General features: G+C 46.9%; 1 protein-coding gene across 1 annotated transcript; it reads left to right on the forward strand.

The window, feature by feature from the left end:
- The first annotated feature begins 5,070 nt into the window (after positions 1-5,070).
- On the forward strand, positions 5,071-6,954 carry Fbxl14 (F-box and leucine rich repeat protein 14). Its single transcript, XM_004638855.2, has 2 exons — positions 5,071-6,363; positions 6,609-6,954. Exons 1-2 carry the CDS (start codon positions 5,165-5,167, stop codon positions 6,625-6,627), a joined length of 1,218 nt encoding a protein of 405 aa, XP_004638912.2. The 5' UTR covers positions 5,071-5,164; the 3' UTR covers positions 6,628-6,954.
- Positions 6,955-13,622: the final 6,668 nt, after the last annotated feature.

The following is a 13,622-nucleotide window of genomic DNA, read 5'->3' on the forward strand; positions in this document are numbered from 1 at the left end:
TTACTGCGCGCCCAGTTCTATTCTAGGTCCTTCCCTTCTGGTGGCTATTTCTCCCCTGAATGATTTCTCACAACAGTTCTGGAAACAGAAAGGACTTTGTTTCATATATAAGGAAACTGAAGCCCCTCTGTCGTGGTCCAGGACCTCTCACGGGAGAGCAGGATGCACAGGCCGCCTCAGCCCCGGGTGTGCTGTGGCCTTAGCTTTCAGCGCTGCCTCAGGAGCTGCGGTAGCCAGCTTGCCTTGGCTGAGACGCAATTCCAGACAGCCGCGGTCTCACCACGTACTTCAGCCCGGCTCACTACGTAGCTCAGGCTGGCCCCAAACTGGAGGTAACTGTCCTGCCTCAGGCTCCCAAGTTGCAGTCCTACTCCTTTCCTTTTTGAGTAATATTGTTTATATACATTTTATTATTTTTCTCCTAGTACTAGGGATAGAACCCAGGTCCTTGTACATGCTCTAGAGTGAGTTGTATGCCTAGTCTTTTTTTATTTTAGTCTAAAATAAAGGCTTGCTGAGTTGCCCAGCCTGGCCAAATTTATGAACTTCCTGCTTCAGCCTCCCAAGTAGACGGGAAGAACACTGTAAGTGTGGGCCACCACATCCAGCCCCCTCTTAATTTAATACGCCCTAAGAGATGTCCCAAGACCCTGTCCTACTTAGAACTAGGAACAGAGAGAATACTGCTCCCAAGAAATCAGAGCTGGGAAGGCAGCATTTTATAATTCTCAAAAGGCCATTGTGAGTATCAGTTACCTAGAATTCTTCAATAAATTCTAATATATGCTGCATATATGTATTAATATTTCAATGAGGAATAAAATTTCAAATCTTTTCTGATTTTCTGATCTTCCCTGCCGGATTTTCCCTCCCTGAAAAATGAAGTATACATCTTTAAGAAGACTCTTTTAATTTTCCCAGGCCCCCTCCAAGGGAAAAACTCACTAATAGAATTTCTATAGCCAGGCGTGACGGCACAGCACACACCTGTAATCCCAGGAAGATAAGGCAAGAGGATCCAGAGGCTATGCTCAGGAGGCTGAGACAGGAGAACACTGTGAGTTCGAGGCCAGCCTGAGCTATAAAGTGAGTTGAAGGGCAGCCTGAACTGCATTGCAAAACCCTGTATCAAAAAGATTTTTTTTAAAAAAAATGTGCGTGTGTGTGTGTGTGTGTGAGAGAGAGAGACAGAGAGAGAGAGAGAGACAGAGAGAGAGAGAGAGAGAGACAGACAAGACAGAGACACAGACACAGATACTCGTAGGAATTGGTCCCAAGACTTTCACACTGACCTATAGTGCCCCATTGGTTTTTAGTTTTTATTTTGAGACAGGGTCTTGCTAAATTGTCCAGCAGGATTCAAACTTGAAATCCTGCCTCAGCCTCCAAAGTGCTGGGATTACAGGCATATGCCACTATGCCCAGCACGCTAACAGGTCTTTGTAATACATACAGAAATAAAATTTGTGCCTGCAACTTGCTGAATCGTAAGCAAGTCTCAATTTGATTTGAAAAGATAAACACTCCCCACAGGATTTGCTACTTCAGTACACATCTTTCCCAGACCATCAGCACCGCTTGTCCACATATATCCTCCAAGTATCTGTGCCACAAATACGAACATTAAACAGAAGCCCTAAGAAGCCGCTGAAGACAGTCTTAACCTGCAGCTTGTACTGGAAGGAGTGAGTACATGACCTGCAGGGAGGGAGGCAGCAGGACAGGGTCTCGGCAACGGCCGCACTGGGTCTGGAGGTCTCTGAAGATCATCTAGTGCAAAGCACTGAAGTGTAAAGGAGGAAACCAAGGCCCAGAAAGGAGCATCATTGTCCCAACGCCAAAATAAATCCCCAAGTGACCAACCTAGGCTCAATGACTTTTTCTTGGCCTTTTTTTTTTTTTTTTTGCAGAACCAGGGATTGAACTCAGGCCCTTGGCAAGCGCTAATTGTACTGAGCCATCTCCCCAGGCCCTCAGTGACATACTTCTTTTTCTCCACTGTTACAGTTTGAGATTCTCTCTCTCTCTCTCTCTCTCTCTCTCTCTCTCTCTCTCTCTCTCTCTCTTAGGGAAGGGTCTACAGAGTGTTCAGGGTCTCACTACTAGATCGGACTCAGTGATCCTCCTATTTATAGCCTCCCAAGAGCTGGGATTACAGGCGTGCCCCACCACACCAGTCTCAATTGCCACCTCAGAACACCCTGGGGGTGGAGCCAGCACAGCAGGCCCAGGGATTGAACCTCTAGCCCCTGCGCCTGCTTGCAGGCACTTTAATCCACTGAGCTATTTGGCAGGCCCAGAGATGTCTCTTGATGCTATATTTTTTTCTACTTATTAATGTGAAAATAATCATATTGCTGAAGCTTCTGATAATTTGTATTTGACTGCCTTAAGTAAAGGGTTGTATATGAATAAAACTCTATAGCATTCAACTCAAAAAATTTGTTTTGTTGGAAGTAGGACTAGGTGATCAATTTCTGGAGAAAGCTGCTTTCAGGGACCTCTGAATGACTTTTCAGAGAACAACAGCCTTTCTAGAGAAGGAAAATCACAAAGCCCCTCCTTTATACATCAGGGCAGGGTCTGCAACACCTGCCCCCTTGTAAGGTAAGGTACCAGAGATGCTGTGGATTGAGATCGTCACATCAGTGCAAGTCCATGTACACCCACATAACACCCTTGGGGGGCTTTCATATAGTGTTTAAGGTAAAAATTTAAGAAGTGATTCAGAAGAATAGAAAGCTAGCTACATTCCAAGACAAGTGTGTGAGCCCAGGTATCCCCCCAAATTGTGACGCTGTCACTGTACATGTGAAATTATCTGGTAACTAACTGTATAATCTATCATTTCAGAAGGTTATAAAAATCTATGAACCTAGACCAGGGTTGGTGGCATATGCCTGTAATCCCAGCGCTGGGGAGGCTGCAAACAAGAGCTGTGTAGTGAGACCCTTATACCAAACACATTAAAAAAAAAAAAAAAAAAAAAAAACTATGAACCTCACAACCATGTGTAAAGTAGATAGCATAACAAACTTGTAGGATTTTTGCCTCTGCATTTTCTGATTTAGGAAGTAGGAGTGGTTGTGGCTATAAAACATGTTTTATGTCTATTAGTAAACCTATTTATACTCTAAGTATTGGTCATTTGGGTAAAAGGGAAGTGGCCAAAAGTCAACCAAATCAGGGGCCAGGGAGACGGCTCAGTAGAATAAGCGCCTGCCTGGAAAGTGCAAGGGCCTGAGTTCAATCCCCAGTTCCACAAAAAGTTGAATATGCTGAATATAGGACCCATTTAAAATCTTGTTCAGGTTTTCCCCAAATCAGTAACATTTTGTTTCCTGATACATAAATCAGATTGGTTTTTTTTTGTATCTGTTATAAACGAATTAAAAGTATATAAAGTCATTTTATCTGGCTCAAAAATTCTTGGTTTGGGGATAATTAAAATGAATTTTTGGAATTCTATCCTCATGGTGGGCATTAAGGACCCCCGGGGGACATTCTACAATGCAGGATCGCCCTGCTTCCATAAATCACAGTTCATAAACCATCAGACATCTGCCGGAGAGCATTTTCAACCAGATCAAATAGCTGTTCTTTTTTACTTTTTTTTTAAAAAATAATTTGTGTCAGCACTTACACATATACGTACTACCAGTATGATTTGGGCCACGCAATTTATAGTTTAAGACGCTGATGAGAAGGAACAAGATAAGACAAGGTTCAGGGAAAGGCGTCCCCGTTCAGCGGCAAAGCCCGCTGAGGGCGTCGGGTGGCAGCAAAATGCGGAAGTGGAGGGAAGTTTTGGTGCATCAAGTACTTAGAGAAATACAGCAGTGTCTGGAAACAACCAGAAGATGCTATAGGGAAGCAGTAACAGACAACTACTGAAAATTCTAGAACGAAGATCTGAGAGGGTCAGTGTTAAACTCAGCTGAATAAAACAGTTTCTCTCCCAATATGAAGTACATGGTCGGAGAAAAAGAAACAAACGAAAAAAAAAATTCTTGCTGGAGAGACTAGGGCTGTGATAACAGAGACGAGTTAAGGAACTTCAGGGACAGAACACAGAGTTGGGGTGATGACTACTGAGTGTTGCTGCTGGGAGGAGGGTCTTGCAAGGAAAATTAAGAGAGAAGGATGTCAAGGGTCAAGAATCGAGGATAACTATGGGAAGTGGCTGTGCAGACGTCAGCAGCAAAGCCGGGAATAGCGTCGGGGCGTGGCCCAGAAGAGGGAAAGTCCATAACGGGCTACGGATTCAGAAAAGCAGAGTTGGGAGGCGCATGGCTGACAGCTGCTTTCCCACGGCGCCGACAGGGTTAACCCTCAGGGTCGACCGGACTAGGAAGAACTCGGTTTCCAGGGCAACGGCTCCGACAGTTCCGGCAGCGCAGGCCCGTACCATTGCGCGAGCGCGCGCGGGGGGAGCCAGGAGGGAGGAGGGCCGCGCGGAGCGTCTGTCGGGCCGCCGCGTCCGGGCCGGACTCTACCAAGCGCGCGGCTCGCCTGCTCGCCCCGGGGTCCGCGCCGAGCCCTGTTCCGGCCGCCGGCAGCGCGGCGTCCTCAGTAGTGGGCCGGCAGCCCCCAACCGCTGCGGACGGCGCGGGAGAAGCAACGCGCGCCCCGGGGCCCGGATTGGCCTCCTGGTCCCCCCGCCTGGACGGCGGAGTGCGGGCGGCCCGGGGCTGGGAGGTTTGAAAAGCGGGCGAGAGACAAAGGCAGCAGGAAGCCTCCTCGGCGCCCGGCCCCGGGCCCCACGCCGGCCCGCGCAGCAGCGGCGCATCCGGAGGTGGAGGATGCGGCAGGGGGCGTGGGAGCGGCGGCGGCCTGGAGGGCTGCGCGGGTAGAGCCGGGTAGCGCCGGCGGCCGGGCTCGGGACGAGCGAGCGGCGCCCTCCCCGCCCGGGATGTGAGGACCGAGCGAGCCCGAGGCGGGGGAGGGCAGGGACGGGACGCGAGCCGCAGGAAGGCAGGCAGGAAGGAAGGACGCGCGGCCCGGGAGGAGGAGCGGCGGCGGCCGGGCCGGAAGGCGGGAGGGGCCCTGCGCTGGGCCCGAGGCGGCGGCGGCCGGGGCGCTCAGTGCTCGTGGCCTCGGCGGGGCCGAAGCGGCGGGGCCCGCGCCTCCTCCCCCCCAGCGCCGCGGAGGGGGGAGGAGGAAGATGGAGACCCACATCTCGTGCCTGTTTCCCGAGCTGCTGGCCATGATCTTTGGCTACCTGGACGTGCGGGACAAGGGGCGCGCAGCGCAGGTGTGCACGGCCTGGCGGGATGCCGCCTACCACAAGTCGGTGTGGCGGGGGGTGGAGGCCAAGCTGCACCTGCGCCGGGCCAACCCGTCGCTGTTCCCCAGCCTGCAGGCCCGGGGCATCCGCCGCGTGCAGATCCTGAGCCTCCGCCGCAGCCTTAGCTACGTGATCCAGGGCATGGCCAACATCGAGAGCCTCAACCTCAGCGGCTGCTACAACCTCACCGATAACGGGCTAGGCCACGCGTTTGTACAGGAGATTGGCTCCTTGCGCGCCCTCAACCTGAGCCTCTGCAAGCAGATCACCGACAGTAGCCTCGGCCGTATTGCTCAGTACCTCAAGGGTCTGGAGGTGCTGGAACTGGGGGGCTGCAGCAACATCACCAACACCGGCCTCTTGCTCATCGCCTGGGGACTGCAGCGCCTCAAGAGCCTTAACCTCCGCAGCTGCCGCCACCTTTCAGACGTGGGCATCGGTCACCTGGCCGGCATGACACGCAGCGCGGCCGAGGGCTGCCTGGGCCTGGAGCAGCTCACGCTACAGGACTGCCAGAAGCTCACGGATCTTTCCCTAAAGCACATCTCCCGGGGTCTGACGGGCCTGCGGCTCCTCAATCTCAGCTTCTGCGGGGGCATCTCAGACGCAGGCCTCCTGCACCTGTCGCACATGGGCAGTCTTCGAAGCCTTAACCTGCGCTCCTGCGACAACATCAGTGACACAGGCATCATGCACCTGGCCATGGGCAGCCTGCGCCTCTCGGGGCTGGATGTGTCGTTTTGTGACAAGGTGGGGGACCAGAGCCTGGCTTACATAGCCCAGGGGTTGGACGGCCTCAAGTCCCTTTCCCTCTGCTCCTGCCACATCAGTGATGATGGCATCAACCGCATGGTGCGGCAAATGCACGGGCTTCGCACGCTCAACATTGGACAGTGTGTGCGCATCACGGACAAGGGCCTGGAGCTGATCGCTGAGCACCTAAGCCAGCTCACTGGCATAGACCTGTACGGCTGCACCCGCATCACCAAGCGCGGCCTGGAGCGCATCACGCAGCTGCCCTGCCTCAAGGTACTCAACCTGGGACTCTGGCAGATGACGGACAGTGAGAAGGTCAGGTGAGGATGGCAGCACCTGGTCCCGCCTGTTCATCCCCCTTCACCACCACCTCCCCATACACTCATACATAGCTCATGCGGTGGCTGAGACGGGGCAGTGACAGGAAGTCCAGGCTCCTTTTCTCCTCTGCCAGCACCCCTGCCCACCACCCTGGGGTTTCTCTGCCACTCTGTTCCGCTCCCCTCTCCCTTTCCCTGCTGATGGAAACATGGACTCTGATGCTCACCCACCCGTTCCTCTGCAGGGGGATGAGGACTGATTGAGCCCCTGGCCCACCGTGTCCCCACTGCCGGCCTCGAATTGGGAATTGGGGTGGGGATGATTAGTCCTTTCAACCCTGAGGAGCTGAGGAAAATGTCTGCCTTCACTTAAGATTTCATTTGGATACTGTGATCTGGTTTTTATTTCAAAATGTATAAAAAAAGAAAACCCCAAGTACAACCGCCTTTTCACCCTTCTTTCACTCTGTAACTAATCCCAGTCTCTCCGCATCACTTGTCCCTTTACAGTACTCTGCAAGTCATGCTCATTTCATTTTTATCTACTTTTTTTTTTTAACGAAATTGGAGTCATGGTCCTTTTTTTTTCTGCTGAATATATTCTATATATTCTATATATAAATTATATATATTATATATAGATATATATATAGATATATATGTGTCTGGCTACCTCGTTTTAGTTTACTTTTTTCTCTGAAGCCCTGGAATTCTACAAGAGAGATATTTTAAGACTGAAACATTTTTGTGCCTAGACTGGAAAGATGCCCATTAGGTTCGTATGCAACCCCCCAGCCCCCTTTTTTTGGATTCTTCCCAACCTCCATCCACCCAGTGTGTCCCACTTTCCACATTCTGGTTATAATTTTGTTTTTCTCCTTATCCTTTGGGATTAGGAGACCCAACCATGTTTTTCAATCTTGGCCTAATTTATAGCACAAATATGGAGAAATGAAAGTTGTACTGCTTTTTTGTTAGAGATAAAAGATTGTGTCTTGAAGATTATTATTATATATGCAAATTATGCCCTATCCTCACCTTCTAAGTTCCCCAACAAAAAGGTCACAGTTAGGCTTCCTGTTGGAAGCACAGAGCAGAGTTGGCCTGCAGACCTGGGGCTGTACTGTGAAGGGGAAGAGACTGAAGTTCATGGCTTATCTGTATTCTGTTAATAAAATGGGAGTTTGTGGGTTTTAAAAATTTCTGTTTCTAAATGGAGGAATAGATGACTTTATTTTGGTCGGGTAGGGACTCATGGCTTTAAAAGAATCGCTTTTGAGTAGGATGTATATTTTTGTTGGATTTTGTTTATTTTTTAGAATCCTCCACAGCAACATGCGAGACCATGGAGTTAAACCCAGAGACCTTTATCAATTAATTGTACTGTTTGTGAATTTGTATAAATAATAACAAAGATCCTCTTAAAACGTTTATATTCTTACAGTAAAAGGTTAAACTGATATTTATATAATAAAAGAGGAAATATGAAGTATGTTTTTGAAAAAAAAAAGCACAAAAACCTTGTATCTGTGAATTATTTTTAAGGCATTCTGTGTTTGGGTACTTGCCAAAGTAGGAGTGCTGTTTGTACACTCTGCAGTAAAGGAAATAAGGTAGAGTTCGGTGCATCCTGTGTGGTGTAAGCTCATAGTTAAATATTTCTTCTGTGTAAGGTTTACTACTGACGCCCTAATGTTCTGTTTCTAGAAATGTGACTGGACTGGAGATTTATATAATTTTTGGTTTTAAACTGTCAACATGGAAATTTAAAGAAACTGAACAAAATGAAACTTTTTTAAAAACCAGACTTGTAAGAGTCACAATTTCCCCCGAGTGGCTAGTTTTTCTTTGGGTGGAAATGAGATCTAGGGGTAATACTGAGAAAAATGGGTCATGAGATACAGAAGTGGGTGAGAGGGACTGGTGTCTAGCCTAGAGGAGTGTGGGAAGGAGGTGAAGGGTGGAAGGAACTGAAGTCATTGTTCAGAGAAGTTAAAAGAGTGCTGTCCTTGCTAGCTGGCTAACTCAGTCATGCATACTGAACCTCGCAGTATGAGGGTCCCAGTGGAAATGGAGCGGTTCTGCCCCTCTTTTTAAAATTCCCCTCCAGTCCTGGCTGTACTGAAGTATTTTCCTGGGGGCTGGGGAGGCTGGCCAGTTCTTGTACATTTGCATTTTAAGCACTTCCAAAGAGGCTGGCCACTCCAGCCAGTCTGTTGAGAGTTCTTAGACTGAATTCAGGGAAGAAAAAAACCCAACGATTCTCCCAGAGTCCCCATTAATAGACAATAACTAACACCCCATGGTTGTAGAAACCTCAGTATAGAAACTCTGTAACAGTACAGAAATTTATGTTCTTGGTTTTGCACAGTTCTGTCTTGTTTTAGACATCATGATTTTTCCTTTTTAACCAAAAAAAAAAAAAAAAAAAAATCTATATCTGCAAGAGCTGATAAAGTAATATAAAACTTATCTGGATCAATTGCTCTTTCCAGGAAGAGCATTAGAATGCAGGTTTCTCTTGGGGTAAGATTGTTTTGTAAAATGTCCAAGTTTTCAGTGTGAGCGTATCACAAAAGCTGCATTGTTCCTTTTTGGAGAGCCACCACAATTGGGTCTAATTGAGCCTGACACTAGATCCATCTTCCTTTTCTTTGGGGAAGGTGTAGATCTCTTTCTTCCATCTTAGGTTACAGTGCTTAATGCCTAAAGGGAAAAAAAATGTGTGAACCCTAGTAAGAAGCAGGGACTTTAAATTAGGGTCAGCTTCTAATTTGATATAACTCAGAAAGGTTACACATGCTGTAGGTTCCTAATGTTTTTCTTCCAAGAGACTGCATAGCTGTACAGATAGAAGCCATAAGAAATGTAAATACCTCCTAAATCACACCCCGCCCCCATTCTCCATTATAATACGCAATAATGAATTATACGTGCACACTCTGAAACTTTTGTTTCATGTTTATATGAAAAGCTAAATATGAGTTTGACTAAAGATTGGCAAGTTGATATTTGAAAGTTAAGATTATGGGTCGAGTGTCCTCGTCCTGAACTAAGCATACTTAATTTATATCTGGAGCATCTCTGGAAAAGATGAATGAACCATCTGCTATGGGCAGTAGGGGTCAATTGCTTATCTGTTAACCCTTTTGGATGGAAAGAAAGTAGTATGTTGGGAGGATATGTGGGTTTTACATAAGTATTTGTGAATTTTAATTCTCAAAGTTACCTGCTGAAATAGGTCTCCCTGTTTTTCAGATAAGACATAATACCTGCCTAACGCTACACATGCAGTAAGGGAAGAAGCTAGGATCCAAGTCTGGTTCACTTCCAAAGTCCAGCTCTTTTCTGCTCAGTTATTGATGGGACCCTTGAGGTGATCCTCAAGTGAGTGGAGCTGGGTGGCCCCAATGCGGACAGGTTTGTGCCAGGCACACAACCAACAGAGATAATAAAGGTGGATGAGGGTACAGGAAGGGTTGATCCCCACCAGACCTTTGGGGACAGGAACAGAAAAAATGCCTTTAAGAAATAGAAGCCCTAAAGAAAGCTGCTTTTTTTTGAGTAACCCAACAGTTAAAAGAAATTTCAAGGCAATTTTGAGAAAACAAAAGGAAACATGCTTCAGGTATTTGCTAAATCTTACAGCACTGAAGAACAATATAAATTTTGTGTGAACCTTTAACAGTACTAATCCTTAAGAGGAACTGGGTAGTAGTCAAGAAAGCCTCCTGGGTCTTTTCTCTGAGCTTCATCAGGCAGTAGACTTCATGCCAGTACTGAGGAGAGACTACACATGCACCTTTGGGGTTTGCGGGAGCTAAGGGTGCTGGGTGTCACTACGTAACGTGAGCAGTCATGGACTCTCCTGCTGAATTCCTCAGTCCTAATTGGTGGGCAAGGAGGGCAAAGCCCCCTTGACTTATTCCACATTTGGCCACAGGGACTAGGACGCTTGCCTAACAAACCAAAAGCTGGTGCCAGGACAGCCCTAAGTACTGAAGAAAACATAAGCTTATCTTTTTTCATTATTCAGATCAATAACAAACATCTGAAACAACAAAGTTCCCTTTTCTTGGAGTTTCTTTTTAAAAATAAGAACTTTTCTCTTCAGTCATGCCTGGTGCTCTCCCCCACTGGTTCCCAGACAGATACTGGTCTTGGCATAGAAAACTTTTTGCTTTGGACTTAGAGAATTAAAACTCATGGTTTTCAAGGGGGAAAGGGTGGTGGCCCCCAGGAAACAGTATCTCTCCAAAGAATAAGAGCCTCTTGATTAAAAGATCACATTTGTAAAACAAAACCAACACCTCATGCAGCTTCTAACAACTGTCTCTTCCCAGTCCAGTGAAAGAGAAAGTGCCTGGCCTCTGATCTCCGCTCTGTTCTACAGGGCAAAGGGAGGAACTAGATTAAGTCATGCAGTTCTCCCTCCTCTCTGTTCTCTTTCTCTTGCCTGCATCAAACATCACCCCTTTCAAAAGTTAATTCCATCTCTTTAGGAGGGGGCAAGACCCAAATTTTGTGCCATTATGAACTCCTGAAGAGCCAAAAGGGTGAAGCTTTTTGATGAAATAACATAGATGAGGAAAGTATGGATTAGAAATTAGAAAGCTGGGGGCCGGGGAGATAGCTCAGTAGAATAAATGCTTCCCTGGCAAGCGCAAGAGCCGGAGTTCAATCCCTGGTTCCACAAAAAAAAGAAAGAAAAATTAGAAAGCTGCATTCAAACCTAAGCTCATGCTTGGACCACACAGTTACCTCATTCTTGTCAACTTACTTGTTCTAGTATTTTTTTAAATTTTTATTTATTTGTGTGTGTGTGTGTGTGTGTGGGGCCAGTTCAGTCCACCAGGGGGCGGGGCTGGCTGGCATGTGGTGCTGGGGATTGAACCGCGGTCCCTGTGCTTTTTTTGCCAAGCTTGTTCTAAGTAGGTGCTTTAGACCACTGAGCCATCTCACCAGCCCCAACCTACTTGTTCTAGTAAGTAGCAAGTTAATTTTTTTCTTTTTCTTTTGGCGGTACTGGGGATCGAACTCAGGACTGTGGGCTTGCCAGGCAGGTGCTTATGCTGCTGAGCTGCCTCCCTGGCCCCCCAGGTTAAATTTTTAAAGAAGTTAATGTAAAGCACATGAGAACTTCACATCAACCTGAGCCAACAATTCATGGCTGTAACTCGTTGAAGGTAAGCATACCGGTGGGCCAAGAACATACATCCTGAGGCTTGGAAAGAAAAGTTGTTTCTAGGTAATTGGTAAATATTTTTACTTATTTCCCCCCATATATTTTAAAATATCCACAGATGATCATGGTCAGTCTTCTTTTTCAGGTATTGCTCTGGTGTCATCTGGTAGAGTGGCCTCACTAACCCAGAACCTTTGATAGTGTGTGCAGCCAAGTCTCCGGTTGAGGTGTGAGAGCCAGTAAGCCTGCAGCTCTGGGTGGGGCCTGTTCAACACCCCTCCCAAGCAAAACAGAAGTGCGAGTCCTCTGCCTGCTCTTTGTAAATCCAGAAAAGCACACATATTTTCTTTCAAAGACTTAAGTCCTATGGGGCTGGAGAGATGGCTCAATGGTCTAAAGCACCTACTTGGAACAAGCTTGGAAAAGCACCGGGACGGCAGTTCAATCCCCCAGCACCACATGCCAGCCAGCCGGCCACACACACACACACTAAATAAATGTTAAAAAAAAAATTAAAAAAAAAAAAAAAGACTTAAGTCCTAGAAGGACCGAACAAATAGCTCAGTGGATTAAAGTGCCTGCAACTGGAACTGAGACTGGGCATGGTGGCACATGCCTGTAATCCCAGCTCTTGGGAGGCTGTAAACAGGCGGATCACTACAAATCTGATCTGTGTAGTGAGACCCTGAACACCCTGTAGACCCTTCCCTAAAAATTAAAAAAAAAAAAAAAAAAGACTTAAGTCCTTATCTCATTACTCTTCTGTATTTTTAATTTTTAAAAAAACTTTATTTATTTGGTACAGGGTCTCACCCTGCAACTTGAACTCAGTGATCCTCCTGTCTCAGCCTCCTAAGTGCTGGAATTACAGGTGTGTGCCACCATGCCCAGTTTCAGGGCCAGCTGGGGCTGTGGGGCTGGCAAGGCATGCAGTATCTGGGATCGAACCCAGGTCCTTGCACTTGCCAAGCAGGTGCCTGTTTTGTTTAAGGGAAAACGCCACATATCCTTCAAGCAACATACAAGTGGGTAGGGGTGAGGCTCAATGCCTGGGTTTGATCTTTACCACCAAAACAAAAAAAAAGACAAGGGTTCTTATAATCTGTCTTAGTGGCAAGCAGTGAGTCTCTACAAAGAAGAAAACTGGGTCTGCAGCAGCAAATTTTTGTTGTCCCAAATCAGGCAGATATGGTACATTTAATTTATAAATGGAGAAAGGAGCTTGACAGAGTCAAAGAGATTTTGTACAGGTGACATGAGAATTTGGTCTCAGAACCAGAAATGCTCTAGACTTCAAAAGCACATGGCCAACATGCAGGTCTCTCTCTGGGATCCTGTAAGTCACACTGTGACCCCTCTCCAAGCTCTTACACTGGAGTGTTCTATTGTCATGAGGAATAGAAAAAGAACAAAAACTATAAAATGCTGAAGATTATGATAATGATTTAATGTGCATTGCAGTATGCAAATTTAGGAACTTGTTTGTTTTAGTACAGGGAGTCAAACTCCTGACCTTGAGCTCGCCAGGCAGGCACAGTGCTGCCGTGCTGTATCCCCGGCCCTTAGATGGTCTTGCAAGCGCTTTGTGTGAGGTTATTCCAAAGCTGAGAAGCCAGCGCAGGTTGGTAAACAGTCTGTAAAGTGTGCTAATGTCACTCATAGTGTCAGCCTGTTGCCCACAGAGGACTTGAGCTGGTTCCCAGAAGGACACAAAGTGTACTGAGGGGTACACATGCAGGACTCGGAAAAGCTGCAAAGCTAGTAACTTACACGTGGGTCACACGCGACACATATCGATCATGATCCTCTTACAAAATAGAATTGAGTTGCAGGAACTCTCGTTTTCTCTTCATTCAAAGGCTTGATTTCACTATGTTTCAGTTACAAATCCTTCTGTCCAGAAACTGTAACAGGGCCTTCTTTGTTACTGCTGGGTGTCCTTTTTACGTTTATTACTCTTGCACTTACATAATCACACTTCAGAAAGATCAGGCCTGCCACACAGTACTCTGTCAATTATGACTGATATCATGGGCCCTGGGATACTGGCATCGGACTGGGAAAACAGTTCTTC

This window comes from Octodon degus, unplaced genomic scaffold (genome assembly GCF_000260255.1).
Source record: "Octodon degus isolate 3935 unplaced genomic scaffold, OctDeg1.0 scaffold00104, whole genome shotgun sequence".
NCBI classification, from domain to species: domain Eukaryota; kingdom Metazoa; phylum Chordata; class Mammalia; order Rodentia; family Octodontidae; genus Octodon; species Octodon degus.

What these genes read in the sequence shown, in the direction of transcription:
- Fbxl14 (XM_004638855.2), top strand. Translation starts at nt 5,165, where the DNA reads ATGGAGACCCACATCTCGTGCCTGTTTCCCGAGCTGCTGGCCATGATC.